The 27,852-nt window shown below is 29.2% G+C and overlaps 1 protein-coding gene across 4 annotated transcripts in view; it reads left to right on the plus strand.

Moving 5' to 3' along the window:
* The window catches only part of LOC142332282 (kynurenine/alpha-aminoadipate aminotransferase, mitochondrial), a 53,133-nt gene that overhangs the window by 3,127 nt on the left and 22,154 nt on the right, over window positions 1-27,852 (plus strand). For 2 of the 4 annotated variants that reach the window (XM_075378617.1, XM_075378618.1), the window contains exons 2-3: window positions 6,784-6,977; window positions 14,278-14,446. In XM_075378617.1, the coding sequence (XP_075234732.1) occupies window positions 6,784-6,977; window positions 14,278-14,446 (363 nt within the window). Of the gene's footprint in view, window positions 1-5,036; window positions 5,152-5,705; window positions 5,825-6,783; window positions 6,978-14,277; window positions 14,447-27,852 lie in introns of those variants that run through there. The other 2 variants (XM_075378619.1, XM_075378615.1) reach the window with 2 other exon arrangements.

The raw sequence follows: 27,852 nt of genomic DNA on the forward strand, positions 1-27,852 counted from the left end.
GGCATCCATTTTACTGCTAAACTTTCTCTATGAATGCTGCAGTTAGGGAGGGTACAATTTCCTGTAATAAATGTTTCTTTGGTACTAACACCTTCATATTTTCTTGTCATAGCTCATGTACCATCAGAACAGAAGCTAATGAACTACTTCAGTCCAGTCCATTTTCTGCAAAGAAATCATCCAGCTTTTTGAATATTTCATCAGCAGTAGTTCGTGTTGATAGCCCATCATAAAATAAATAATTCTCTTTAATTGTACTTTGAAATATATACTGCATGGAAACCATAAGTTGAGCATAGTGCTCAATGAGCTCTCATCAAGTTTTATGGTGGAAAAAAAATCACAAGTTTTGATTAATTCAAGTCAAAATATAGTGATTTTTTTTCATTAAAGAGAATGAAAATTTGTAAAGTTCTCAACCTAACACAGAGGTGGCAAAATTATGATCAAATGACCAAGATATTTGTCAAATATGATCCTTTAGATGGCATATTGCAAAGTTCAGATGAGTGCATTTAGTTGTTTATTTGTGGCAATCAAATAAAGCAAATAAGTTTTAACATTTTCTGAAAAATGGATGAAGCTGAAGTTCAAGCTGTTATAAACTACTTTGTTTTAAAAGACTTTTACCAGGCGAACATAGGGCTAGACTTTAAAGAATTCTTTCCCACCATTTTCAATGGCAAAAAAGTGTGCAGCTGAATTTGAACGTGGTTCATCCATTCAAGATAACGAATGTTTGGCACTCCCAAAAACTATTACGATTGACGAATTCATCACATAAATCCACAGTGTGTTAAATGATCCCTAACTGAAGGTACACGAGCATGCTGACATTGTAAACATCTCAATAGACCCTGTTCACTACATTTCACATGATATTTTAGGTATAAAAAAAGCTTTCTGCTCGATGAGTACCATCTTTGTTAACAGTTAACTGAACACTTCTGAAGGGTGTTTACATTTTTTTAAAGGCTAATCTAATGAATTTCTTTGATGCAGTATAACAATAGATGAAATATGGATTCACCATTACCAGTGGAGATCAAACAGTTGGTGGGAGTAGGTGAAAGAAAGCAAAAATAATTCCATGTGCAGGAAAAGTCACGGTTACAGCTTTTTGAAATTTTAGTTGTATAGTGTTCACATACTGTCTGGAAAAAGGCAGGTCTATCACCGACTGGGGATTAATATGCTTAATTATTGGACCAGTTGAAGGTATTATTTAGTATAAATGTAAAAATCTGGCTCATTATCATGTTGAAACTCGATGCACACATCTATGGCTGTTGACCTATGCTTTAAAGTGCTTCCATACATGCTGTATTTGCCAGATTTGGTTCCTCGTAAACTTGAAGAAATGGCTCACTAGACAAAGATTCAAATGATGAGGTCAAAGCTGAAACAACCGATTATTTTACTGCACAGTTGGATAGATACTGAAGGCATTAAAGAGTTAGAAAGTCGGTTAAGTATATCAAATTGCAAGGTGACTACATTAAAGAATAAAAATTAATTTTTAAAAGATATTTTTTTCTTTGTCAGGCTGAGAACTTTCTGAGTGGCTCTCACGTGTATGTTGAAGATATAATAAACAAATTCTTGAAATGGACAAAGAAATTAGCATAAGAAGAAGGAAAGGTTCAAAGTTTATAGATGATGTAGTGCTTTTAGGAGGTGAAGCAGATGATATCAAAATTAGAAGACATTCTAATGTCTCTATTAATCAATCAGAATCTATATCTCAATCAGAAAGGATGGCATCTTTTATAACCAAGCACTAAAATAAATGCTTTCTGTGACAGACAGTCAGAATTTGAACATTTCTTCTCTCAGTACAAAAACTTACTACACTATGTAATGATGTGGACTCTTTACTGGAAGCTTTGGGACATATGCACCATCCTGACAAATGACAACTTTTTATTGACTCTTGAAAGCTGTTCTACTTCACATTGGAAATAAATATCCATCAATACCATTAGCATTTGCTGTTCACATAAAGGAGTCATATGAAACTTGTATTGAGCAGAATTCAGTAAGAGAAATATTTGTGAGGCTCTGAAAGTAATAGCACTGTTACTTGGACTGCAACTTAGATACACTAAGTTCTGTTGCTTTTTGTGCAAGTGGGGTAGCAGGGATAGAAAAAACCATTACATAAAAGAGCAATGGCCAAAGAGAGAGGTACTGACTGTAGGAGAGAAGAATGTTGTTAGTCAGGCATTAGTAAAACCAAAAAAAGTTTATCTTCTGTCACTACACATTAAGCTGGGTTTTTTCAAAAATTTTTTAAAGCAATGGGTCGTATTGGTGCAGGGTTTGAGTTTCTATAAAGCAAATTCCCTATTGTAAGCGATGCTAAAATAAAGGAAGGTATATTTGTTGGACCACAAGTAAGAAAACTAATGAGTGATCTGGCGTTTGAATGGCTTGGAGGTTGCTGCATGGAAATCATTTCAAAATGTGTTAAACAACTTGCTTGGAAATCATAAGGCCAGTACTACAGAGAACCTGTGCGTGAACTCCTTCAAAACTACAAAGAACTTGGGTGTAGCATGTCACTCAAAATCCATTTCTTACATTCACATTTGGATTTTTTCCAGTGATAAACTGGATTTTTTTTTTATCAGTGATGAACATGGAGAACGCTTTCACCAGAAGATATCTACAAGGTGAAACATGATACTAGGGAAAATGGAACCCAAAAATGTTAGCTAACTACTGTTTGAATTTAAAGAGGGATCTACCTACAGAAAATTAAGCAAAAATCCAAAAGAAATAGATTTTAGATGAGTACAAAATGTATATAATGTATTGTCATATTACATTCACCATTCATTTTTTGTTTCAAAAGAAATTTCAATTACAAAAAACTGAGCCCTATAGAAAAAATCTACTAACAGATATGAAATCAGCATAAAAAATACTGTAAAAATCAGCCATTCACTCTCATTTAACAAACAAAAAATTTAATTTTGTTGACCAGTGTTATATGTGGAGTATACTTTTGTATGAAATTGAAAATATAGACGCTAAAAAAAAAGAAAGACTGAGAAGAAATAAACTTTTTATTTTATTGGTAATTTTAGTAACAGGGCTACAGTAACAGACTTATACACCATAGAAATTTATTATAAGAGAAACAGATTTTATGAAATTAGTGAAATCTTGACATCAAATGAACCTTGATGCCCTTATTTAGAGATACATTTACCTCATTAAGGGATTCTGAAAGAATAGTTTTTTCAGATAGCAATTCAAAAAAATCAGTGAAAAATTGCAGATATTTTGTAAATTTGCATAGTTTTCTTTTAAATTACACAAAAGCTTTACTACATAAAACATAATTAGGAACTTGTACTTTCCTCAAACATTTAACTTTTCTGGCTATGGCGAATTGATATGTGCTGCTATAGCAACTATAGCTATAATACTATATATATATATATATATATATATATATATATAGATTTAAATAATTTGCAAAATAAAAAATATTCCAATGCTCCTGCCCAAAGAATCTATTTTTATCAGTCATTTGTGCCTATGTACTTATGTATTTGGCCTGTATCTGGTCTTATAACTCTGGACCCCATTGACCGATTTTTTTCAAAATTGATAGACAAATTAAGACAATTGATATACTTTGTGGGGAAAGAATGTACTAAATTATTGGAAAAAGGAATTGAGGTGTTTTGGCTGAAATAAAATTTGAAATCTTTACTTGGGCATTTAGTAAAAAGATTTTATTACAAATGTTGAAGTTTTTTATCAAGATCATAGATTATCAAAAAAGTTTATTTAATATTCATTCCCCCCTCCAAAAATGATTTTTTATATATTTTTTTCTTTTTTTACCTCTGTCTTGCTTCAGAAATGAAGTTACAGGGAGTTTTTTCATCTATATTTTCAAATCAAAAGAATAAAAAAAATATTTTTCGCAATTTCAAATTTTTAATGGACAAAACTTATTTTATAAAATCACAAAAATAATTAAATACCCCTCTCCAAATCAGAAAGTTGTGCACAGTTCACTGCTGGCTTATTTAATCTATCATTGTCTACAAAATTCAGCGTTAAAATAAGACTTGAGTAGTATTATTTTTAAATTTAGTTTTCTTATCATTTTTAATTGTATTTTATTGAAGTTATTTGAAGATAAATTACCTGCAGAACCATTAAATGTAATAAATTATTAATCAATTAAAAAAAAAAAAATATTGACATAACTGCGTATTATTATATTGTATTATTAATCATTAAGATTAAAAAAATATATTGATATTTATAAGTGTTTCATTTATTTGTTTGTATTTATGAATTTTTTTCTAAGGAAATGAATCACTAATAGTAAACAATATCTGAATAGTTGTTCTAATTTTATATAAAGGTTATTATAGATTATCTATTAAACAATAAATTTTATTAAAAATGTTATATCCTTTTCCTTTATACACAATAATTTATAAAAAAAAAAAAAAAATTTCATGAACTTTGAATTATTTAGCCTTTACGTAATAAAAATTTCTTAAATTGGTTTTACTATCATTGATTGTGTCTTAATATTACGATTATATAATATAATGATCAAGTGTTCTTGTTTATTTGATTTACGCAGTTTATTTATTTATTTATTATTTTTTAATGATTATTAATATTGATTGTTGTTATACAAGGACCTGTCGGATTTTTTATTAAATTGTTATAATGAAGTTATTTTATTTTTACACTGTGGTAGTAGAATAACCTTGATTATTTTGTATTTATTTATTATATTTTCCCAAATATACTATAATTCAGATATGTAAATGTTTGTATGTGAATATACTCATGATAATGCATTTTTATATAAATTCACACAATAATCACATTATAAAGAATCAAATGCGCAATGAATATCAGAAAATCACTAATTAATTATATTAATTTTTTGTATGATCATTTTTTTCTTAAATAGACATTATTTACGTAATGAGCATGTTTTAGTCATGTGCTTGTTGAATTTTTTTTTTACTAGCATTTTCATTCCTTTTCTCATTTCTTATATTAAATTCGATTACGAGTGTTATAATACATTCAGGTTTATATCACATATTTTTAACTTTTTATTGTCTTAATTGGAAACTTCGTTTCTGATTTTATTTGTTTGTAAGTGCGTTTATTTTTTATCATAAGATTTTCTTTTTATCATCTTTTTTTAATTTATGGATTTTTTATTTTACTAAAATAATACAGTTGAGTTGATATGCATGATGTAGTTTGTATAATTTTTTTACAGGCCTAATTTATTGTAAATATTGTATAACGTAAATAGATCTTAAAATGAAAAATTGCCTGTAAATAAATAAACTGTTATATTAAGTATTATTTAAAATTAAGATTGAAATGAAATAAATTAGAAATGGACTGTCAGATTTTTATAAAACTATAAATATTCATGCTGTTAAGTTCTATGTTAAAAAAAAAAGGTATTTTATTTGTAAAGGTTGTTTTTGAATTCAAGCAAAAAACACATGCTTTTAGAGTTGTGATTATGAAGCATTACTTTGGCTGATTATAACTAGCAATATCCATAACCAATTTGGAAGAATTATTTGTCATAATGTTTTAAATGCATTTGTCAAATCACTATATATATATATATTTTTTTTTTTTAACCTCCGGTCCACCGTTAGGCATTTTTCAGAGGATGAGATGAATGATTTGTATGTGTGAAAATGCCATACCTGACCGGGATTCGAACCCAGGACCTTCGGATGAAAGATCAAGACGCTACCACTCATGCCACAGAGGCCGGCTATGAAGATATATTTTATAGAATGTAATGTTGTAGCTTCCTTATAAATTGTTTATGAATTATTGTGTAATAGATTAGATAAGAAAAACGGCTTAGAATTGGATCATTCCTTTCAGGTATAAAAATAAATATGATTTTTTGCAGGTATAACAGTTGGAATCAGAAAAGAATTTGGTGACAAGTTGAGCCAGAATGTCCTTTTCCTCTACTTGTCCACCATGTAAAATAATTATATAACTTATCAGAACTCTCTAACTGAGCTTTAAATATTACAAATTCGATGCTGAATATATAATGCAGCTTACACAATTCACTAAGTTATAAAGATATCATATTTTATATTCATTGAAGTTGTTTTATATATAATCCAGCTTACACAATTCACTAAGTTATAAAGATATCATATTTTATATTCATTGAAGTTATTTTATATAATTATTTCCTAAATGTTGTTTTATGTATTAGAAGTGTAAAAGATGGAAAATTAGCAAATTTAATAATTTGACGATTGACAGATTTATTTGAAATAGTATGATGAATAATGCTTCAAAATGTCAAATTATCTCCTCATGGATTTTATAAGTTATTATAAATCAAAGTAAAGCCTTTGGAATCAGTGATTTAAAAACAGGTTTTGTTTTCTTTTATTTACCTTTTAAAGTGTGAAAAATTTTGTAAACATAATCAACAAATAAAAAATGTAACAAGCTGAAGTTTTATGTATACTTTATGAAAAATGAATATCTATTTTTTGAGGTATTTATCTTCAAACTCGAATACACATAATATTTGATCCAGTCATTACTTTCAAATTACTATCCTACGTAACTGTTCTCAATACAGTATCTTACATAAGTCTCAAAAATGTTGTTTTTACATACCGTTACTATATCATGCACTGATGGCAAGTTTTCTTTAATATAAATTAGTTATTTTAAAAAAATTCTTGAAATGAAACATTAATTTTAGGGTTTTTTTTGTAGGCAAATGGTAAGCGGAAAGTTCATAAGGAAACTAGGGATTTCAGCTGCTGCACAACAATTGCAGTTGACCCAAGTTAAAAAAAGTGATTTATCAGTATTACCACAACATACCAATCTCAAAAAGGAAATTGATTATGATTATTTTTTTAATGCAATTACAAAGAGAAGAAGGCCTTCTATGCTAAGAGAAATCTGTAAGTAAAATAATTAAAATTTAGTAACCAAATTATAATAGAATTTAGTTAACTTTAAGTTGAAGAGACAGTTAAGTTGAAGACTGAGTGGAATTAGATGTTTTTAAACTCATTCAAGCATACAAAGTACAGAATCTTCATTATTCATCTTATTCTATTAGATAAAAATGGAATTTTATATGAGATAAGATGTAAAGATTTTACAATTTTTTTTCCTTCGCAATAGACTATTTCCCAATGTAAAGGATTCCTTATAATATAAATTGCATGCCCCAAGAACTGAGTGTTTAAAAAGCTGATAATTTTTACAGTTATCAGGAATCTCATTAAAAAGCTCTCATTAATACTCTTTGATGAGCTATATCACCCTGATTCAAGTATGAATTAGGTTATGATTATTTTAAGAGTTCCACCAACCTAGATGGCAGAGTGATAGCATCTCTGCCTTTTATGTAGGTTATGAATTCCAATCCCAGCCATGTTTTTCTTTTTCATACGCTATAAAATTTATAACTTATTTTTAAAAAATAGAAGAGAATATTAGTTTTAACTGGTTATCAGATTATAATCTCACAACTATGATTATAGGTAGTGAAACTTATAAATAAATAGTTTGATTATTAACTGTCAATTAACAGCATTGTATCAGGACTGATTGGTTGGATTTTCTATATATTATTCATTAGAAATTAGTCAGAAATTCTATTGAATGTTTTTATAATCTCATTTAATGAATAAAATAGTTATAGGGCTTTTATCTGGAACAAGAATCTGTAATTTACTCAATTCTTTTAGTGCTAAGAATCTATTTAATTAACTCACACGTTTATTAATGAAAAATCCCATAGTTAATCTAATTCATGATAAAAATTTCTTATGTAATTTCTAACTACTTTTCCTTACATTGCTGCTAATTACTCATATACAACTTGTTTTTATTGTAACCATTTACTTTTAACAGCTAATTGGATGTTAATTTTTTTTAAATAATTCTCATGTCATTGTATTTTCATTATTCTCAGTGATAGTTTTTGCACAACATTCATATTCTAGGTTACTTTTACTTTTTACATTAAGGTTGATGAAAAAAATGGTTTAATTGATTGAATCAGCTGTTAATCTGTGCAATATGTAAACAAAAATGTGTCATATGCGATCAGGTTATATGTTTAATTAAACTTGCAGGATGATCTCAATTCAGATTTAAGCTATGTAGAATTTCTAAAATATACCAGAGGATTTTATCTTCTCATTATCAAAAATTATCTTTTGCGTGATTTTATTTAAAAAATTGATATAAAAAATTTTAATCTCAAATTATTTAGCAATATATTTATTGATACTTTAACTGTTATATGCTTGTTGTTACCCTTTAAGCCTTACATCAGCACCTTGACATCACAACATAGTTTAACTTCATATAATAAATATAACAGTGCTTTCTCTTATCTTTATTAAGTGTGTTAATTTAATTATTCATCACATAATTGATGTTGTTTCATATAGTTTACATGATAAACTGTTTATAGGTTTTACAATTTAATCATATTTATTCTGTGCCTTGTACACAGAACATTGGATCATTTTTAATCATAATTATATGTTCTTACTCAATTATGTTATCAATATATTAATTTTTATTAGATGTTTTAATAAGGTAGCTTCTCAAAACAGGCCAGAAAATATTTATTTTACTAAAACAGTGCATATTAAAAGGTTTTTTATTATATTTCCTCATCACATACTTCAACCAAAAGTTTCAGAATTGATTTCAAGTGAGAAAATGTAAAAATCAATTGATGCCACTTATCGGCCTATGTTGGATGTACAGGAATTTTACATTGTGCCCTCCAAGGTACTTTTTGACATTTTTTTAAACAATATATTAATTTTAAAAAATGCATTTTCAAATTTACAGAGGATATTGTGGTATCTCCCTATTAATATTTCAACTTTTATGAAGTATCCTTAACAGATTTCTTTTATCGCTTTGAAAAAATTTTGAATCTGATATTTTTATTATTTGTCACAGTACATAAAAATAAGTATATACTAAGTATATATCTTCCCTAATATGATTCCATGGAAATTTTTATGCCATTTTTCACAGAAAACTTATATTGTTTGTTTTGGATTATCATTTCAGTAGATGCTTTTTTAGTGATTGTTTAATGTCTCTGATGGTGATTTTTAAAACAAAAATCAAAATTTGACATTTGTACATCATAAAATAATCGATCTTTTGAACTGTGATGTCATATACATGTTATATAGGTACATACATTACTGTTACTTTTTTTTTTAAGAGAAAAAATAAGAGCAACATACTAACCATACTGCGACATCATGAATGTTAACAGACTTATGAAACGATAATTTCTCAGACATAATTATTATATCAGACAACAGCACTGATGTCAGAAAGAAGTTTTAAATTATTTTTTATAAGTTCTGCACAGTTTGGTACTTTAATGTTTAGGAACACATAAGAGAATGTGTTATGTGTAGTTAAACTGGATTATGTGAATGAATAGTTGCCTTTCAACCCACTTGTCTATCAGTCTCCTTGTATCCTTTAAATCTTCATTTACAATGAACAGATTGCTATAGCTGTGGTGTAAACTTTCTTTAAGGTCCATTTAAAACATTTGAGAAAAATATATTTTCTTTTTTGGAGAACTTAGCTAATTGTAATATGAGTGATATTTATAAAAATTAATTATGTTTTATTTTTTATCTGTGATAAATGTTTTTTATTTAATTACGATTTAATTTATGTATTACGTATTAAATGTATGTATCTAATAATAACTATATTTAATTCTTTATCAAAAAATATTATCTAGATTTTTTTGTAGGAAATATTATATTTTATATACAAGTTTATTTCAAAAATATTATCTCATTTAGTGCTAACTACGTTTAGTTTTAATGAAATAAAAAAAAAAGGCAACAATAAATAGATATTTGAATCAGAAATTATCATAGTGTCAAAGGGTATTGTTTATTTTTTATCTGTATCATTCTCTAAATTTTACAGTTTTGTTGCCAAATTATTTATTACGAGGTTTTTTTTTCAAGGTTCGATCGGTCACGAAATTAAAACCACAGTGAAAATAAAAGATTTTTTATTTGTAACAAGGACTTACATAGTTACGCTATTTCTCTAAATAGTCGCCACTCCGATTTAGACATTTGTCGTAGCGTGGTACCAAATTTCTAATACCCTAGAATGGAGCCACCTGTGTTTTCACCCATGTTTCTATGCTGGTCTGCAGCTCGATGTCTGTGCCAAAATGTTGTCCTAGCCAGCGTTTCATGTGAGGAAAGAGGTGAAAATCGGATGGAGCCAAGTCCAGGCTGTATGGTGGGTGATCAAACACTTCCCAACGAAAACGCTGCAGGATCTTCTTTGTTACAGCTGCAGTGTGCAGCCAAGCATTGTCATGGAGAAAGACAATGCCTGATGACAACATTCCTCTCCGCTTATTCTGAATTGGCCATCGTAGACGTTGAAGAGTCATGCAGGACTGTGCCAAGGCAATGGGCTCTCACCGCTATTATTCCACTGCACTGTAGAAATGGTAATGTGGGAATGGCTCAAAAAATGCCTCCCAAAAGTAAAAATAGTCCAAAAAATTAAAAAACAAACTGTCTTGGTTTTGCCAAAAACTTGGCACTGTTAGCAAACAACAAAATCAACATTGCAAACAAAATTGGCCTCAAAATATCATTAGAAAAGATAAAAATTATGCACCAAAACCAAAATGATTAAAAGAGGTAAACATAAACGGTAATAAAATCAAAATAGTAACCCAGTTTTAATACCTCGGAGGAGTATAACAACCTAAACAAAAAAACCTTAATCCAGATAAGAAGAAACAAACAAACTAAAGCTCAAAAATTAATCTGATGCACTTGTAATAAAAAATGCCTATCAATAAATGCAAAAATAAGACACTACAACGCAGTTATAAAACCAGAAGCCACTTATGCAGCAGAAACACTCTTCCACCTAAGTGAACAATCAAAGACAGACAAACTCCAGAAAATCAAAAGAAGAATTGAAAGAACCCGCATTAATAAAAAGTACCAGAAAGATGGGTAGTGGTGGATTGTGCTCGACAAAGTCATGTACAAACAGTTAGAATCGATCACTCACACAATGCGTAAAAGGAGATTAGTATTCTTCGGACATATGAGGATGCAAGATTCAAGGCTTCTGAAGGAGCTGTACAGTACAATCTCGACTCGAAAAACACCAAGAGAGGATGCAGATGGATCAGAGAAATAGAGGATCTGAAGGAAATTGGTCTTACTCAGAAGACACCACAGATAAGATACACTCACTTCATACTCACAAGAAAAAATTCACAACACGATCATTTTCAATACTAGAAAGGACACAAAGATGGGAAAGAATGAAAAAGTACTGGGAAAACTGCAAGGCCCAAACAGTCCCATATTAGAGACTTGGATAATGGACTGACTAACGTGATTCTAAGCAGTCATAAAAGATAATAATAATAATTAAATAAGCTAACTGCTAAGATTGAACAGTTTCAAAAACCAAATAAATCTTATTCATGAAAATACAGCAATATTAAAGTGCAGATATAAAAGGGTTATAAAACTTATGATATCTTATGATAATATGATTTATAGTATTAGTTGGCATCAATCGAAACATCCTGCAATGCCAATGCATTGAGAAAAATATTAAAATAAAACTGTTATTTTTAAATGTAGGAAACAAGCAGCTTAGCAATGTAATGGAAAATTGAGTTAGGAGTATTAATATATTAATAATTAACCTTTTCTTTCCTACAGTTTGTACTAACAGTTGTTTTTTTTTTTTTTTTCAACAAACAGTTCGTTTTCGTTTGGCAGCAGCAACAGAAATGCTCATCTATACAAAATATTTGATGTTGATTATTCACCTGTTTGTTAGATTTCAGCTAATCAATCCTCTGTCAACATTTTTCGTAGTTAAAAACTTACCACTGTACCTAAATATCAATTAGTAAATTAGTTATCAAACCCTTTCTTCTTTCCCCATATCTTCTACAGAGTCTACTTTCCAGCTCGGTTCAGCACTTTTTCATTTCTCAGTTAATCTATCCAGTTTATAATCATTTTAGGTGTAATGAAAAAGATTAAGAGCTATTCTTTTACATGTACACATTTCTACCGTTTGTGATCTACTTCATCTTATTTTCTCAAAACTATATTTCTGCTTCTTAGTCAATCTTTTTCTCATATTTTTATCCTGGTGTCATAGCACTTGTTATGTATTCTTGTTTTCCAAAGACCATGCTTCTAATTTTCTTTATGTATATTTTTACTCTTTATTCCTCATGCTTCTTGTCCATTTCCAATACAATTTTATTTGCTTCCATTTTAGTCTCTCCTTTTAATAACACAAAATACAAACTGATTTCATTTTTTTTTTTATATTTATGGTAGATTTTTTTTCAGAATTGCTAATTGTACATTTATATATCTTTACTCACACTTATCCTTAGAATGTATTTATTTTTATGCTTATTAACACTTTAGTATGGTCACAGTTCTGCTTACAGAAATAGATTAGAGAACTTAAATTGATATTAATGAGTACCATCCGTATTAAATAAAGTAAGTAAAAATTTGGTGATTGGAAAATTCCCTATTTAGCATAATTTATTTAAAAAATTCACACATAATACAGTACACAAAACTTTATCTAATTCATTACACATGAATTTTACTTAGTCCAGATTGTTATGGGCTAATTATTTAACCACTCTTTTAAGGAAAAGATAACAAATAGAAATATAAAAATAACTTCCATTGTTAATTTCATACATCACAATTTAATTGTTGTATGAACAACAATTAAATTGTTGTCAACAAAAAAATAAATGTTGATAAAAATGCAATAAAATGTAGAAAATCATACTTTTTAGTCTTTAAATAACAAATTATTTTAACTCATCACTAAATTAAAAACAAAATACTAGTAACAACTCGCTAATCTTTAATTTTTTTGCATTGACATCATAAAATCAAAATTTAAAAAATTAGAAGTGTATTATTATTTTTCTAGTTTTTAAATCCTTTTTTTAAGTTGGTTACAGTTTTACGTTTTTTAAAAATTATTTTTTGAAATATGAGTTGTCTTAAGACAATACAGCTAAGCATGAGATATATATCTTTGGAATGCTAGAATATGTATTATTTTTTACCTTTAGTTTGTTTTACATCAGACTGTATCAATATAGTTAAACAATGTATTTAAGAAAAAGATAATGATAAGGAAATGAAAAAGTATCTTCAACATGTTCACCATATACCAAGACATTTTTTTAAAAATATGCACATGTATATTATATATTGTATATTTATATTTTCCACCTATGTTATTTAGAAGAAATTTATTATGGGAACACCATAGAAACTTCCTCCATAACAAAAAGGACGATAAAAACTGTGAATTTACTAAAAAATTGATTTTCAATATACATTTTTAAAAAATCAAGCTTATTGAGAACTTGCGTTTGAGTTGGTTAAAATTTATACAAATTTTATTTAAAAAAAATTTTTTTTGTGTGAAATGTTCATGCCTTATTTTTCTTAGTTAGACCAGCATGAAATTTTGTTATTCTTAAGAATGGCTAAGTTATCTTAAAGAGCAACTTGTGACTCATGTCAGGTCATATACAACCATTTTGATTATATCATTTAATGAACTACAAGTACATTGGTGATGAAAACACAGGTAGTTTATAATTTACATTGACGTGATGTTTTATTTTATTCATTATTGACCATTTTTTGGATCTTAAGTGTGATTAAGAGGCTCATCTTTACTTATTAATTACCTCAAGCATTAATTTGACTTTCAATCAACTGTGGACAGAATTATATGCGCATAATTGTTACTTTGCTGAGTAACAAAAATAAAAAAGTACCAACTTTACTGGTTAATAGAAGGTAACAAAATAATGTAATAGTTATAGCCAGGGTTGTGACTGACACTGCTTCTATGGTACTCATTAAGAAAGAAGGGATAAAGGATACAGAGGGACTGCTTTTGATTAGGATAGATATGGGTAGTTTTCCGTTTTACAAAAGACCACCATTAACCTTAGTTATTATATATTTTAAAACTATATTTAGATAACAATATTTAATTATAAAAAATTTGAATACAACACACATGAATTAAAAATCTATTATTAAAATTATAATTGTATTATAACTACTATTTAGTCTTATTTTAAATTGTATCATAGTTTGTTTTTTTGTTTCAATACAGCATATAAGATGACCCAAATGCCCCCTAGTTCTATAATGTTTGGTGTAGGTATTCCAAATGTTAATACATTTCCTTTCAAGAGTATTACTGTTAATTTAAAAGATAGTTCACAATTTGTAATTGAAGGAAAAGATTTAGAAGCTGCATTACAATATTTGCCAAGTAAAGGGTAAGTCATTTTTTGTAACTCATCAGTTTATTTTTCTCTGAAAATGTAATTTCTTTTAAAATATATTATCCTAAAATACTTAAAAGTTTATTATACTTTTCTTGCTACAAAACTTTATATTTCATAATGACTAATTTAATTTTTTTGCAATGTCTATTGCAAAAAAATAATGAACTATTAAATTATTATAATAATAACTTTTACTTTGAATATTTTTTGCATATATTATATATATTTTTTAAATAGGTTAGGTTAATTTGTTTTGTTATTACGACCTTAAAGGTTACCTGTACCTATAAAGCAACTTGTCCTGACTGACTGATTCAGTGACCAGCAAAAACTATTGAAGATAAATTAATGAAAATTTGTATACATGTTCTTATGGTATTAGACTAAGAAGGATTTTTTTAAATTCTAAGTTTAAAGGCTTAAATTGGAGTAACAATGAAATTCACTATTTTTTTATTTTATCGGTAACAAATGAAAGAATCAACTTGATTTTTGGTGTATTTAATCTTCATGTGAATATCTAAAAACTAATATGTAGAGTTTTTGAAATTTCAAGTTTAATAGGTTAAGGTTGTGACACCTGGCTATTTTTTTTAATTTCTTGGTAACAAATGAAGATATCAACTTGATTTTTGATGTATGTAATTTTCACATAAATATCTAAAACTAATTTCTATATTTTTTGAAATCCACCTGTGAAAGGTAAAAATGTTTGAACAGTACTTGCAAATTTTCCTTATTTTCGACTATGCTTAACAAAATATTCACTAAACTGGGGCTTGCAAATAGTCTTCAGATAAATATCTTAAAATCATTTTTGCAGTTTTTTTGAATTTTAATTTTTTAAGGGTACAATGGTGTACAGGACGGCTGCTTGACCAACGCAGTCACTCTTTGTGCAACACAACTGGCTGCACATACCTCTGGTTACTTTACTAATACCATAAAATAAAAGTAATTAAAAGAGTAAAAAAAAAAGAAAAACAAAGTACAGTCACCTCCAGTGGTGTTTGTCGGATAATACTAAGAACCAGGTAGAAAACATTTTTACCCTAATATTTTTAAGATGGAGGCCGACTGTTAAACCCACATTCTTTGATTACTCAAAGTTTTGTGTCCTGAACTGACCAAACTGTTGCTAAACAGTGTTGTAAGAAATTACAGATACAAAATAAACATTATAAATTAAACAGGCTTTAATTTTTATTTTCACAAGCATGAGTTTAATTAACATAGCAAGGTTCAAGGAGTAGACCCCTCTGGTTAGACAAGAAGGGCAATTGAAGCAAGCCATAGGTTAAATATCACCTGACCGCAATGGGAAACACAAGTAACTGTATAGCGCAGGTGAAGCCACAACAGGGATGCTAGTACATTTATATAATATAAAAGTATCAAATAATTTTGATTCCTGGCAAGACCTTTGCGAGGAATTGAAGCCATGATTCAACCAATTTATAATTCAATATCTTGAGTATTGCCAAATAACAAGAATCATGTTAAAATTTTATTATTACCAAATTTTATGTAAAAAAAAAAAATGACATCATTAACCCTTTTTTATCAGGGATTTTAATGATATTAAGTATAAAAAAAGAAATACAATACCAGGTGTCCGAGAATTATCTGAACAACTTTGATATTGAGTAAGTAATTTATTTATTAAGATACAAAAGGTTAAAAGAATTTAGAAACCTCAAAACTGAAAGTTCTTTTTCCTGTAATCAAAGACATTCAATGTGTGCACCATTAGTAATTCGCAAAATATCCAACAGGTAATCAGTTTCATGCTATGTTCGTTTTGTAATATATCCACATTTATAAGTTCAAATGTGTTAACAATAATCCTTAAGGTGATCAATTATTCACTACAAAGGTTTTGTGTACATTATCATGATGAAACTCTGAAGGAAAAAATCATATGGAGTTATATCTGATCAAGTGGCCAAGTGATTGGTCCATCATGTCAATCCAGCGATTTGGGCAAATTTGTTGAAGGATTCATATATTAATAAACCCCAATGTGGTGGTGCTCCATCTTGTTGCAATATGATTTCGGGTTGTACCTCTTTAAGCTGAGGATAAATAAATCCTTCTAACAAATTCAGATAGATATTCACATTAACTACTGTTTCCACAAAAAAAAGGGTCCAATCATATGATAGTGAAGCAATCCACACCAAACATTAATTTTTGGGCTATTTCTAATACGATCAAGTGTAAATGTGGGTTCTCTGATCCCTATATTCGAACATTCTTGAGTGCTCACTTTTCCGGAGATATGAAATGTAGCCTTGTCTGTGAACATAATTTTCTTAATGTAGCAATCATCATTTTTACAACAAATTTGTTTCTATCAGTATGATCTTGTGATGTAATGTGCTTCAGTATTTGTAATTTATGAAGATGCAATTTTAATAGTTTCTTAAAAACAGTGTGAATGGTAGATCACTTAAGATTTAAGTCACATTCTCCATTCTGAGTTAACTTACCTACGTAGGGCGGCAATTTACAGATTGACGAATGATCTCTATTTTTTCATCTGATGTTCTAGGTCTGCCTGCACCCTTCTCATGTTTGAATAAACTTTAACTGCCGGTTTCTTTAAATTTATCATACCATGAACAAATAGTTGTTCTAGTGGATGGCTCTAAGTTATAGCAATTTCTAAAATTGCATCAAACTTATGTGTGATTTGTTTCAATACCACTCTACGCATTGTCCTTTCATGTGTAGATTCATGTTAACTGATTTATGCAGTTACAAATGCAATCATAGCATTACCTAGTATTTTTTTAAGGGAAGCTTTATGAGTTACCTGTTAGAGAGAGCCCAACCATTGATTAATAGGAGCACTATTACTATTTTTCTAATAAGACATCAAAGTGTTTCAGATAATTCTTAGATACCCGGTACTATAGGCTCTATACATACATACCTGGAGAAAGCTCATAGATTCATGAATATTTATTATAGATCTGGAAAAACTGCTTAATTATGCAGAATATATATAATATTTAAAGATTTTAGAAAAATATAGTTTAAATATAGAGGGGGAATGTACTTTATAATCTGTACAAGAAATTAGTGATAATTATAAAAATAGATAATAAGGAAAGAATTGAGATAAGAAGGTAACCTATCTGCATTGCTTTTCATTTATACGTACAAGAAGCCATTCAGGAATTGAAGAAGTAATCTGAGAGTGAACAATTAACCAGGGATAGCCCTTAGATCCTGGGCAAGGTGACAAACTATCCTGATATATTCTGATTAGTCGATCATCCTTTTCCACCACCCATCCCTTTTCCTTGTTTTTGATCCCTTCTTCCTATTGTTGGTTGTTTGGGTGCAGATCTGACCGATCTGACCCTAATGGTTTCTCCATGTTGAGAATGCCAGGCAGGACCTGAAGAGCCAGTGTATCTTTAGGATCTGGTAGAGGAGGACTAATCTTGTAAGGAGGTCAGGCAATCTTGTTTCCTATCTAGGTGGCTTCAAAACAAATCAAAAATGGCTACGGACCTGAAAAATAGTAAGCTTCTAAACCAGCCATTCAGTAACAAATAATTATTCAAGGACAAAATAAAAACTGCTCAGTTTCACTGACATTCTTCTTTTAGAAGAAGCCAATTAAAAGTTAGAAAAAATACTGGGTAATATGAATTTATTAGTAGAAGAGAGATTTAATTTAAAAGCAAGTATTATTTAAAAAAAAAAACAGAAAGTAGCATAATTAGGAATTAAGTATTAAGAGATATGTAAATATTATACTAAGAGTTTAAAATTTGGTATTAAATGTATGAACAAGTTAGACCCATAAAATCAGACTGCTTGCTACAAAATAGAAAAGCTTTCATATAAAAAAAGAAGTCTTCAGGTATTAAATATCAACCTAAAAAGGAAAAAAATTCTTAAAAATATTAATGTGTAGTATAGCACTTACATAATTATTTTAAACATAGGCATTAGGAAAAATAAAATCATTAAAGAATACAGCCCTTGAAATGAGGTGTTACTGAAGAATTTTATTTCAAACATGTCATAAACAAAAAAGATCTTTCAGAACGGGATTCAGATACCAGCACCATTGACACCGCAATGCTCAGTGCTCGTATTGGTAGTCTGCAAAAACTTAATGCAGAGGTTGACCCCTATAATAAACCAGCTGTTAAGCGTGTTTCAAATTCAGCTAAAATTCTTTATAATGTAACTTTTACCTTTAGAATAGTGTACTGTAGTCGGTTTCTAAAAACCATGTAATTTTAAATACATCATGTATATAATGCAAACTCTTAATTATATATATATATATATCAAGTAGTGTCAGATTATTTTTTTTTTTAATTCAAGTTAATTTATAAATTACTATTACAAAATTAATAGGTTTTATTCTAATTTTAGAAATAAGATATTAGCACTATAAGCGATAACCTATGTTGAAAATTTAGATGTTGTATGGTAATTCATCTTGCCACACTTAATAGAAAAGACTTCTTTTTTTATTAATTAATTAGGGTCAATGATTAAATTTATCGCATAATTGTTAAAAATAAAAAAAATAAAAATTTATCAATTTTATACAACACATCTATATAACCTGCAGATTTAAAAATAAACCACTGCTAGATATCTTTAGTGGAAAAGTTAAAATATAACTATGATCAATGTAGATTGTGTACTATATAAAATTTTGTTTTAGTATATTCTGCTAAGTTTTTAAAGTAACCCTAGTTGTTTTTCAGGTTCCTATATATTATCAAATGTTGGCTGATTGCAAATATTTGTTTTATTGATCAAAACAAATATATATAGTAATATATTGTTTGGAGTTTTATGTAATTATTTTGTTTTTTCATTTAATATTATTGTTTTTTATAATTTATAGTAAATTAGAGTTATTCATATCATCATTCATTCATATTCTTGTTTATTATGTATACATATTTATTTATTTTGTTTATATTTCATTTATTTATATTGCTTATCATAAATGAATAAATTTTATGAGTAAAATAATAAAAAGTAATTTTTTAAAAAAGCTTTTATTTAACTAATATTAATATTAACATTAATAAAAAAAAAGGAAACAAATAAGAAAAAAACCCTCTAAAAAGTAAAAAATAAGAATTAAATCAAATTGAGAATTTTAAACAAAAAATTTAATCTATTAACAAATATAAAAATGCACTGAAAAGTAAAAAATAAATTATATAAATATCTAATAAATAACCAATAAATAAAAAATTAATAAATGTAATAATTATTAAATTTTAAAATTAAAAGAAATGAAAATATTTAATTAAATAAAAGTGTGGCGAAGTTTTTATAATTTATTTAAAACAACACATTTATTTTTACAACAATTAATCTTCATTTTTATTTTCAATAACGACGCGAGGAGGCAGAAAGGTCTGCTGGAATCTCTCCAGTTGAGATTGATTAGCTACAAGTAACAATGTGATAAAATGCACCCACTCGCTTTCTTTGTACGTGTTCTCACATAGTTGAAGTCATCTTCGAATTCTGCTTGTAATCTAAGCCAAATTGAACGCACTCTTTCTGTTAAAAGTTTCATATTAATTAATTATGAATTTTTATTTAACGAATTCATAATTACGATTACAATTATAATAATGATTATAAATAATAATTTTTCAGATTACCGTCAAAATGTCATAACTTTGTGCAAGATTTCTAAATTTAATTTTTATTTTTAATCTTATTAACCCTTAAAGGTCATCTCGGTGCAAATTTGAACCATCAAAGAATTAAAACTTGAGTTATTTTATTACAGATAAATAAAGTATATACATATACTTATCTCACTAACCTCACTAAACAAAAAATATATTTTAAAATACAGCAAATTTCTATAAGTACTTATTTGAAATCATTGTTATAAAAACTGCGCCACGCTTTTATTTAACTAAATATTTTCATATTTTTAATTTTTAAATTTGATAATTATTACATTGTTTTTTTTTTATATTGGTTATTTATTGGATATTTATATAATTTATTTTTTACTTTTCAGTGCATTTTTATATTTGTTAATATATTATATTTTTTTGTTTAAAATTCTCAATTTGATTTAATTCTTTTTTTACTTTTTAGAGGTTTTTTCTAATCCGTTTCCTTTTTTTTATTAATTTTAATATTAATATTAGTTAAATAAAAGCTTTTTAAAAAATAACTTTTTATATGTAATCAAATATATTTTTGTAATTTTTTTTATTTTTTTTTTATTTTTTACTTTTTAGTCTTAATGAATAATAAACTTTTTACATCCAAAAAAAAATATTCTTAATAATATTTATATCTGAATATTATTGTTTGTTCAAGTTTGTTTGTTTGTTTGTTTATTAAGACTAAAAAGTAAAAATATTTATTTTTACACATTGAAGTTTACGTGTACCAGATTTCAATCATTTTCATACGATAGTTCATGAGAAATGAAAATTTTCAACTAAATGCATGAATTTAGCGTAGTGGTAGCGTGTGGGAGTGGGTTATATCAAATTCCGACACCGTAGTGCTGTATTGTCATCGAAGTTACATACGTGTACCAAATTTCATTGATTTTCATACGATAGATCAAAAGATATAGCAGTTGCAAGATTTGATTATAACTAAAGCAAGTTAAATAAAAGTTATAAAAAACCAAATCAGAATTTTAAAAAAGTACAAAAATGTTAAAATGATACTTTTTTAGTGGAGTTAAATTTACATAAAATTAAAAATAATATATAACTCACCCTTAGTTTGGTACTGATGTAACGTTATATTTATATTTCTTTAGTTATTTTTTTATTTAGAATATTGATGAATATCTTTAAAGCAACCACTGCTTGTATGAATAAAAAACCATTTATAAGAAATTTAAAGATGAGAAACTTGTGTTCTCTGTTAAGAAAGTAGAAAACCTACATTAAAATAACAAAAAGACTCCAGAGAAATGCCATAAAGAGATGTTAAAAATACACAAATAAGATTTTATCTTTGGCTCTATAGAATGTAGGATTATTTATTTATTATTACCTTAAATTTTCATTTTAATTTTTTTTAATTTCATGTTAATTTATTTTAAGTATAAGGGCATTTGTCATTATACAATAAAAATACAATCCAAGCGTTAATTATAACAAAACAAAAATTATGTTCAATTCATAATTTATTTAGACCACATAATTATTCTATTTAAAAAATTTTCATTGTTATCAAAAAAAAAAAACTTCAAATAGTACTCTTTGAAAAAACTTTCTCTATAAATGAAAAAAAGAGTAATTGAAATTAGTAATTTTATGAAAATTAAAACTTGAATGTAAATAATATATTTTTTGTCTAGTATTTAGTAAGTTTATTTCTGAATAATAATACTTTCATTTTTCCGCAACTAACATTCAATAATTACAACTTTTTTTTAGTGTTATTTGTTTCTTGTTAGCAGAAATAAAAACTGACTCATAATTCAGACTGATATAAACCAATAATATTTGCCATAATATGGTTGTTTTTACATGACTGCCCAAAAAGGAGTGCAATGTATTTAGAGTGTGTATATGTATGTATGTTTGTTCCACCATAGCACCTCAATGGCCTATCAACCCCAGTATGTGTTTGTATGACCCCCGCATTGGAATCCTTACATTACCAGGAGTGTCATAGGCGATATATATTGTCGCCGATTGGCTTCGACGGTTCGTATTTCATAACCTTGTGGTGGCCGTGAAAAAGGCCGTTTTTGCGTTAGCTATGAGAAGATCTGTTGGGTCCGGAAGCTGGGCTCCGGCGAAGTCGGGGAGTAGCGGCTCGTCCATTCCAACCGGGCTTATCTCAGCGGCAGTTGGGTCACCACTACAGCGTGGCAATGGTGGGCCCCAGAGACTTGTTTCTCGCGACAGGCAAGTGAGGATGCCGAACTTCAACGAAACAGGCCGATTGTAGTCACGTGCCACACTACTCTTGGCGCGTTATTTGAACGCGCGAGGATGCATGAACATTATCAAGCAATCGGATTTATTATTAAATAATATTAATATTAAGGGATAAAAATTAGGACAAAATTCTATTGTTTGTTTAATACAGCAAATGAAAAGTAATCGGCCTGTTTCGTTGAAGTTCGGCATCCTCACTTGCCTGTCGCGAGACACAAGTGCCCCAGAGCCCCGCAGTATCGGGTCGGCATCGGTCGTCCTTCGTCTGCGCGGTCGAGGCGGTTCTCCTCGAGCGACTCCACGCTGGGCCGGCCATGCGGCTGAGTCCGCCGGCCAGGGCGATTGAAACCCGGCGAGCTGGAGCTGGAGCTGAAGCGGGAAGGTAGCGTCCGAATCCAGTGACTCCCTCGGCGGGCCGGCCAAGCCTGCTGCTCCGGCGGGGATGTTGCATCCGCCGGGAGGTCCCACGTTGAGCCGGCCAGGGAACTTCTGTCTTCTTGTTCTTCTTCTTCCACCTCCTTTTCCTCATTTGTTAAATGAAATACAATTAATATTGTTCATAATAAAATACTTAAGATTTTTTTGTAAATAATATTCTTATTTTAAATATCATTTACAGAGTTATTAATAATTAAAAAATTAATGTTGTGCCATTTTAAAATTTCCTAAAAAAAAGTATGCTTTCTGTTTACTTTCCCATCTGCAGCTCTACTACTGCTGCAGCATAGAGAATAAATGGAAAGTATAGCAATCAGCCAAAAAGTTTTAGTATCTGCGATTTTGTAAATGTTGACATTTCACCCTCTTAGCCCATAAAACAAAAAAGGTTTCTAGAAGATGTATGTAAATACATACATATGACATGTTTTGACTATTATCTCTGAATTAATTCAACATAAATTCTTTGAAAATAGTTTTAAAAAAAATTCTACGTGTAGAATATTGATGGCATCAAGGGCAAAATTAAAAAAGGGAAGGAGTAGTAGTTTTTGTCATTTTTATTTTTTACTTTTTGTCTAGTAGCTGTAGAATATTGATCTAAAATACAATGAAAGTAACCTACTTATTAAGTTATTTAAAATTCCAAAGTTTTAAGTCAATTATATTTCTAAGTCAAAGTTTTAAGTCATTTGATTTGGGTGTGAATAATAAAACAATTTTTGCTTTTTGCCTCATTTCTCATTGTCAAAAATGTTGATATTTGGCTATATCTTCTCTTATATAAAAGAGAATGTCCTGAGACTGATTCACTGACTCATAATCAACGTACAACCAAAACTATTATAGTTAGAGACTTGAAATTTTCAGGGTACCTTCGTATGTTTAAGTAGGGGTGCACTAAGAAAGGATTTTGCGAAATTCTGATTTTCAGGTGTTCAAATCGATAAAAAACTAAATTTTGTATTAACAGCGCTATCTGTTGGATGTAAAAGCAACATACGCTATACTAAATATTTTACGATTCCATTGCAATATATCCGATAGGTGTGTCCGCTATAGACTAAAAAACTACTGGACCTATTTACGCCCGGGGAAGAAGAGAGAAAGGTAAAAATCTGAAAAGAAGAAAGGGAAAATCAAAAAGGTAACAGGGAAGAAGGAAATGGAAAGGGAAAAGAGAAAAAATAAAAGAGGAAAGAGGAAGGGGGAAAGGGAAATGGTGGAAGAGGAAGGGGATTAAATAAATTTAATTAAAATAAAATAATATTAAATTAAATTTAAAATAAATAAATAATTAAATTAAAATGGAATTAAAAAATTAGAATATGTAAAGCAAATAATTGAAGAACCCAGATGCAAAAAAATTGGTTGAGATTAAAAGCATCGGTAAAGCATGGAAATAAGTAATTCTTTACATCTGTCAAATAAGTAATATTAATACATCGTATGCGTGCGCAGAACGACAGAATGAGTGTGTGAGTGATCCAGAAGAATGCCGTTAAATTTTAAAGCTGTATTTCTCTGTTTAAAATAATGAAAAAAGTTCATAATAAATATATGTCCGAAAAAGGCTTTTTTTAAATTAGGAATAACAAAGAATTTTACCATGATTTCTGCTTAGCGGTAAAATGAACCTACGCCGAAATTCATCGAAAATCGGGGAGAAAGGGAAAAATTGGAAAAGGGGAATAGGGAAAATCGAAAAAGGTAAAAGGGAAGAAGGGGAAAATGGAAAAAAATAAAAAAAGGGAAAAGAAAATAGGAAAGAGGATGGGGAAAGGGAAATGGGGGAAGATGAAGGGGAAAGTGAAGTAAGGGAAAGAGAAACGGGAGAAGGAAAGGGAAACGGAAGAAAACGGGAAGGGAGAGCGAAGCGAGCCACGACCCTCTGATCGTGACGGGATGCGTAAAATATAAAGCACGGGCAACGCCGCGGATGCTAGCAATAAATTTTTTTTTTCTTTATTGGATTTTTATATTGAACTATTTTAAATCATTCATAAAATGGATCGGTCTAACAAATATTGTTCAATTTTCTTATCTTCCTTTTTTGTTTTCTTTTATTTAAAATTTGGGCAACAATTCATTGTTTATCGTATATTCCTTCAGTATTTTTCATAAAACTGTTTATTTTCCGTTTTATCAGGATTTAATGAAAATCTAAACATAATATTGTTGATTAAATATTTTTTATTTAAAAAAAAATAAGTTTGCTATTAAAAAAGCATTGTGAGTGAAGCTACATCTATTGTGGGTGAAGTCGTGACGGGATACGCTAGTATATATATATATATCAATACTTTGGCCTGATTTTTTCCTTGAGATATTGGTTTAAACATGCATACCAAATTTTAAAAAAAAACTATTAATTCTTGAGAAATTAATTTATTCATAAAATACCCAACAAACAGATAAGAAGGAGTCCTGTATATATATATATATATATATATATATATACACCCGAGGTGCTACCCAAAAGTTCGGGAAATTTAAATTTCGCGCGAAAAACCGAACAAAATACATTTTCGTGCGAGTAACCAGTTATAACTAATATTTTTAAGATGGAGGCCGACTGTTTTGAAACCCGCATTCTTAAATTACTCAGAAATTCAAATTCTGCACTGATTAAACTGTTACTCTGAAGAAATTACAATACACTGAGTATACACAATGAGTAAAACATTGATGTTTTTTAAAAAATCGAACAGGCTTTAATTTTTATTTATCATTATTATTCCCACCAGCATGAGTCTAATGTCAGCGGGGTATAAGCGGCAGAGCCCTATGGCTAGACGGGAAGGGCGAACGAAGCGAGCCATGACCAGCTAAATACCCCTGACAGCGACGGGAAACGCAAGTAACCAACCATATAGCGCAGACGAAGCTACGACGGGAATGCTAGCACTCATACTTGAAATAAATCTGCTATTAAGACTAATATTTTTTAATTAATCTGCTACTAAAAAAATATTGCAGGTGACATTTATTGACGGAGGTACTAGCCTCCGACTTGATTGTTGGGGGCTAGTACCTCCCACTTGATATATATATATATATATATATATATATACATGAGGTGCTACCCAAAAGTTCGGGGAATTTGAATTTCGCGCGCGAACCATACTCTAGATGTAGCTAACAGTACTCTTTGTGAATCAGTGTTCCAACAATTGTGACGGTGAGAGGCTGCATTGTTGACTTTCGTGCGGTTTGTAACGTTGTGTTGTACTGCTTCGGCGAAGTTCTAAATGGCAGATTTTAAAGAGCAAAGAACCTGCATCAAATTTTGCTTCATGCTTAAAAAAACTGGTGCAGAAACCCATCGCATGCTTGTGGAAGCATTTGGTGACAATGGTATGAGTAAAAGTAAAACTTTTTTGTGGTACAAACGATTCAAAAATGAGCCAACGACAGTCGATGACGATGAGCGTTCAGGAAGACCATCAACAAGCGCAATACCGGAAAAAATCGCGAGAGGCTATTGTTGGAGATCGTAGACAAACAATCCATGATGTTTGTGCAATCGTACAAATGTCATATGGGTACCTGCAACGTATCTTGTCGGAAAATTTTAACATGAGACGCATCGCTGCAAAATTCGTACCGAGACTGTTGAACAGCGACCAGAAACAAAATCGCGTAGCTGTCTGTAGTGAATTGAAAAATTCAGGAAGAGATGACCCTAACTTCATCTCCAACATCATAACCGGTGATGAGACATGGGTGTACGGTACTGGTATGACCCTGAAATTAAGCAGCAATCGTCGCAGTGGAAGTCGCCAAGTTCACCGCGGCCAAAAAAAGCACGCCAAGTTCGCAGCAACGTGAAGTCCATGATGATAGCTTTTTTTCAACATCAAAGGCATTATCTATAATGAATTCGTTCCTCTTGGTCAAACTTTCAATGGGATGTTCTATTGTGAAGTTTTGAAGCGGTTATGTGAAAGCATTATGCGCAAACGTTCAGATCTGTGGGGGTAACAACAGCTGGGTTCTGCACCATGACAACGCGCCCGCGCACACAATCGCTTGCCGTTCGGAATTTTTTGGCTTCCAAAAAGACGGTAGTGATTCCCTACCCACCCTACTCGGTTGAACTTGCCCCGTGCGACTTTTTTCTCTTTCCGAAAATAAAATTTCAATTGAATGGCTGTCATTTTAACACAATTGAGGAGATTCAGGAAGAAACGCAGAACGTGCTTTGAACAGTTACACTTGCAGACTTCCAGGGATACATGGAATCATGGGAAAAACGCTGGGATCATTGTATCAATGCCCAAGGGGATTACTTTGAAGGAGACTGTAGAAATTATAAGTTATGGGTAAGCTATTTTATTTTTATGGTAAAATTCCCTAAACTTTTGGGTAGCACCTTGTATACATATATATATGTATATATATATATATATATTCATATATATATATATATATTATATATATATATAATATATATATTTTCATATATATATGGTTATATATCATAACCATATATATATATATATATATATATATATGGTTATGATTATGATTATATTTGGTTTTATATATATTTTTTCTTAATTTGATGTAGGGAATCAACTCCCAGAGTTTCTCCACATATTTCAAGTACCAACATATTAATTAATTTTTTAGATTGACATTTTTTTAATACCTATTTGTACATTTTTTATTATAAGTGTTAATTCATGATGGTAGCCCTTTTCAGGGTCTCTACTGATATATTTTATCATATTTTATTAACTTTATCTGATAAATTGTAGCATTAATATAAGTGTGCTTAAATAAAGTTTAAATCATTCGATAACTCTGAGTTTAAGAATTTAATAAATGAATATAATTTTTTTATTTGTGGTAAAATATATTTAGATATAATAATCTCACTGAATTGTACAAAGTGTATGATAGATGATTTCTATTCTTAACAAGGTAGCAAAGAGTAATCTTTTTTAAAAGTCCTAATTTAAAAAGGAAAACAAATCTTTTATGTATTGTGAGCAGTAAATTAATACGACAGGTTCT

This window comes from Lycorma delicatula, chromosome 11 (assembly GCF_047948215.1).
Source record: "Lycorma delicatula isolate Av1 chromosome 11, ASM4794821v1, whole genome shotgun sequence".
Lineage (NCBI taxonomy): Eukaryota > Metazoa > Arthropoda > Insecta > Hemiptera > Fulgoridae > Lycorma > Lycorma delicatula.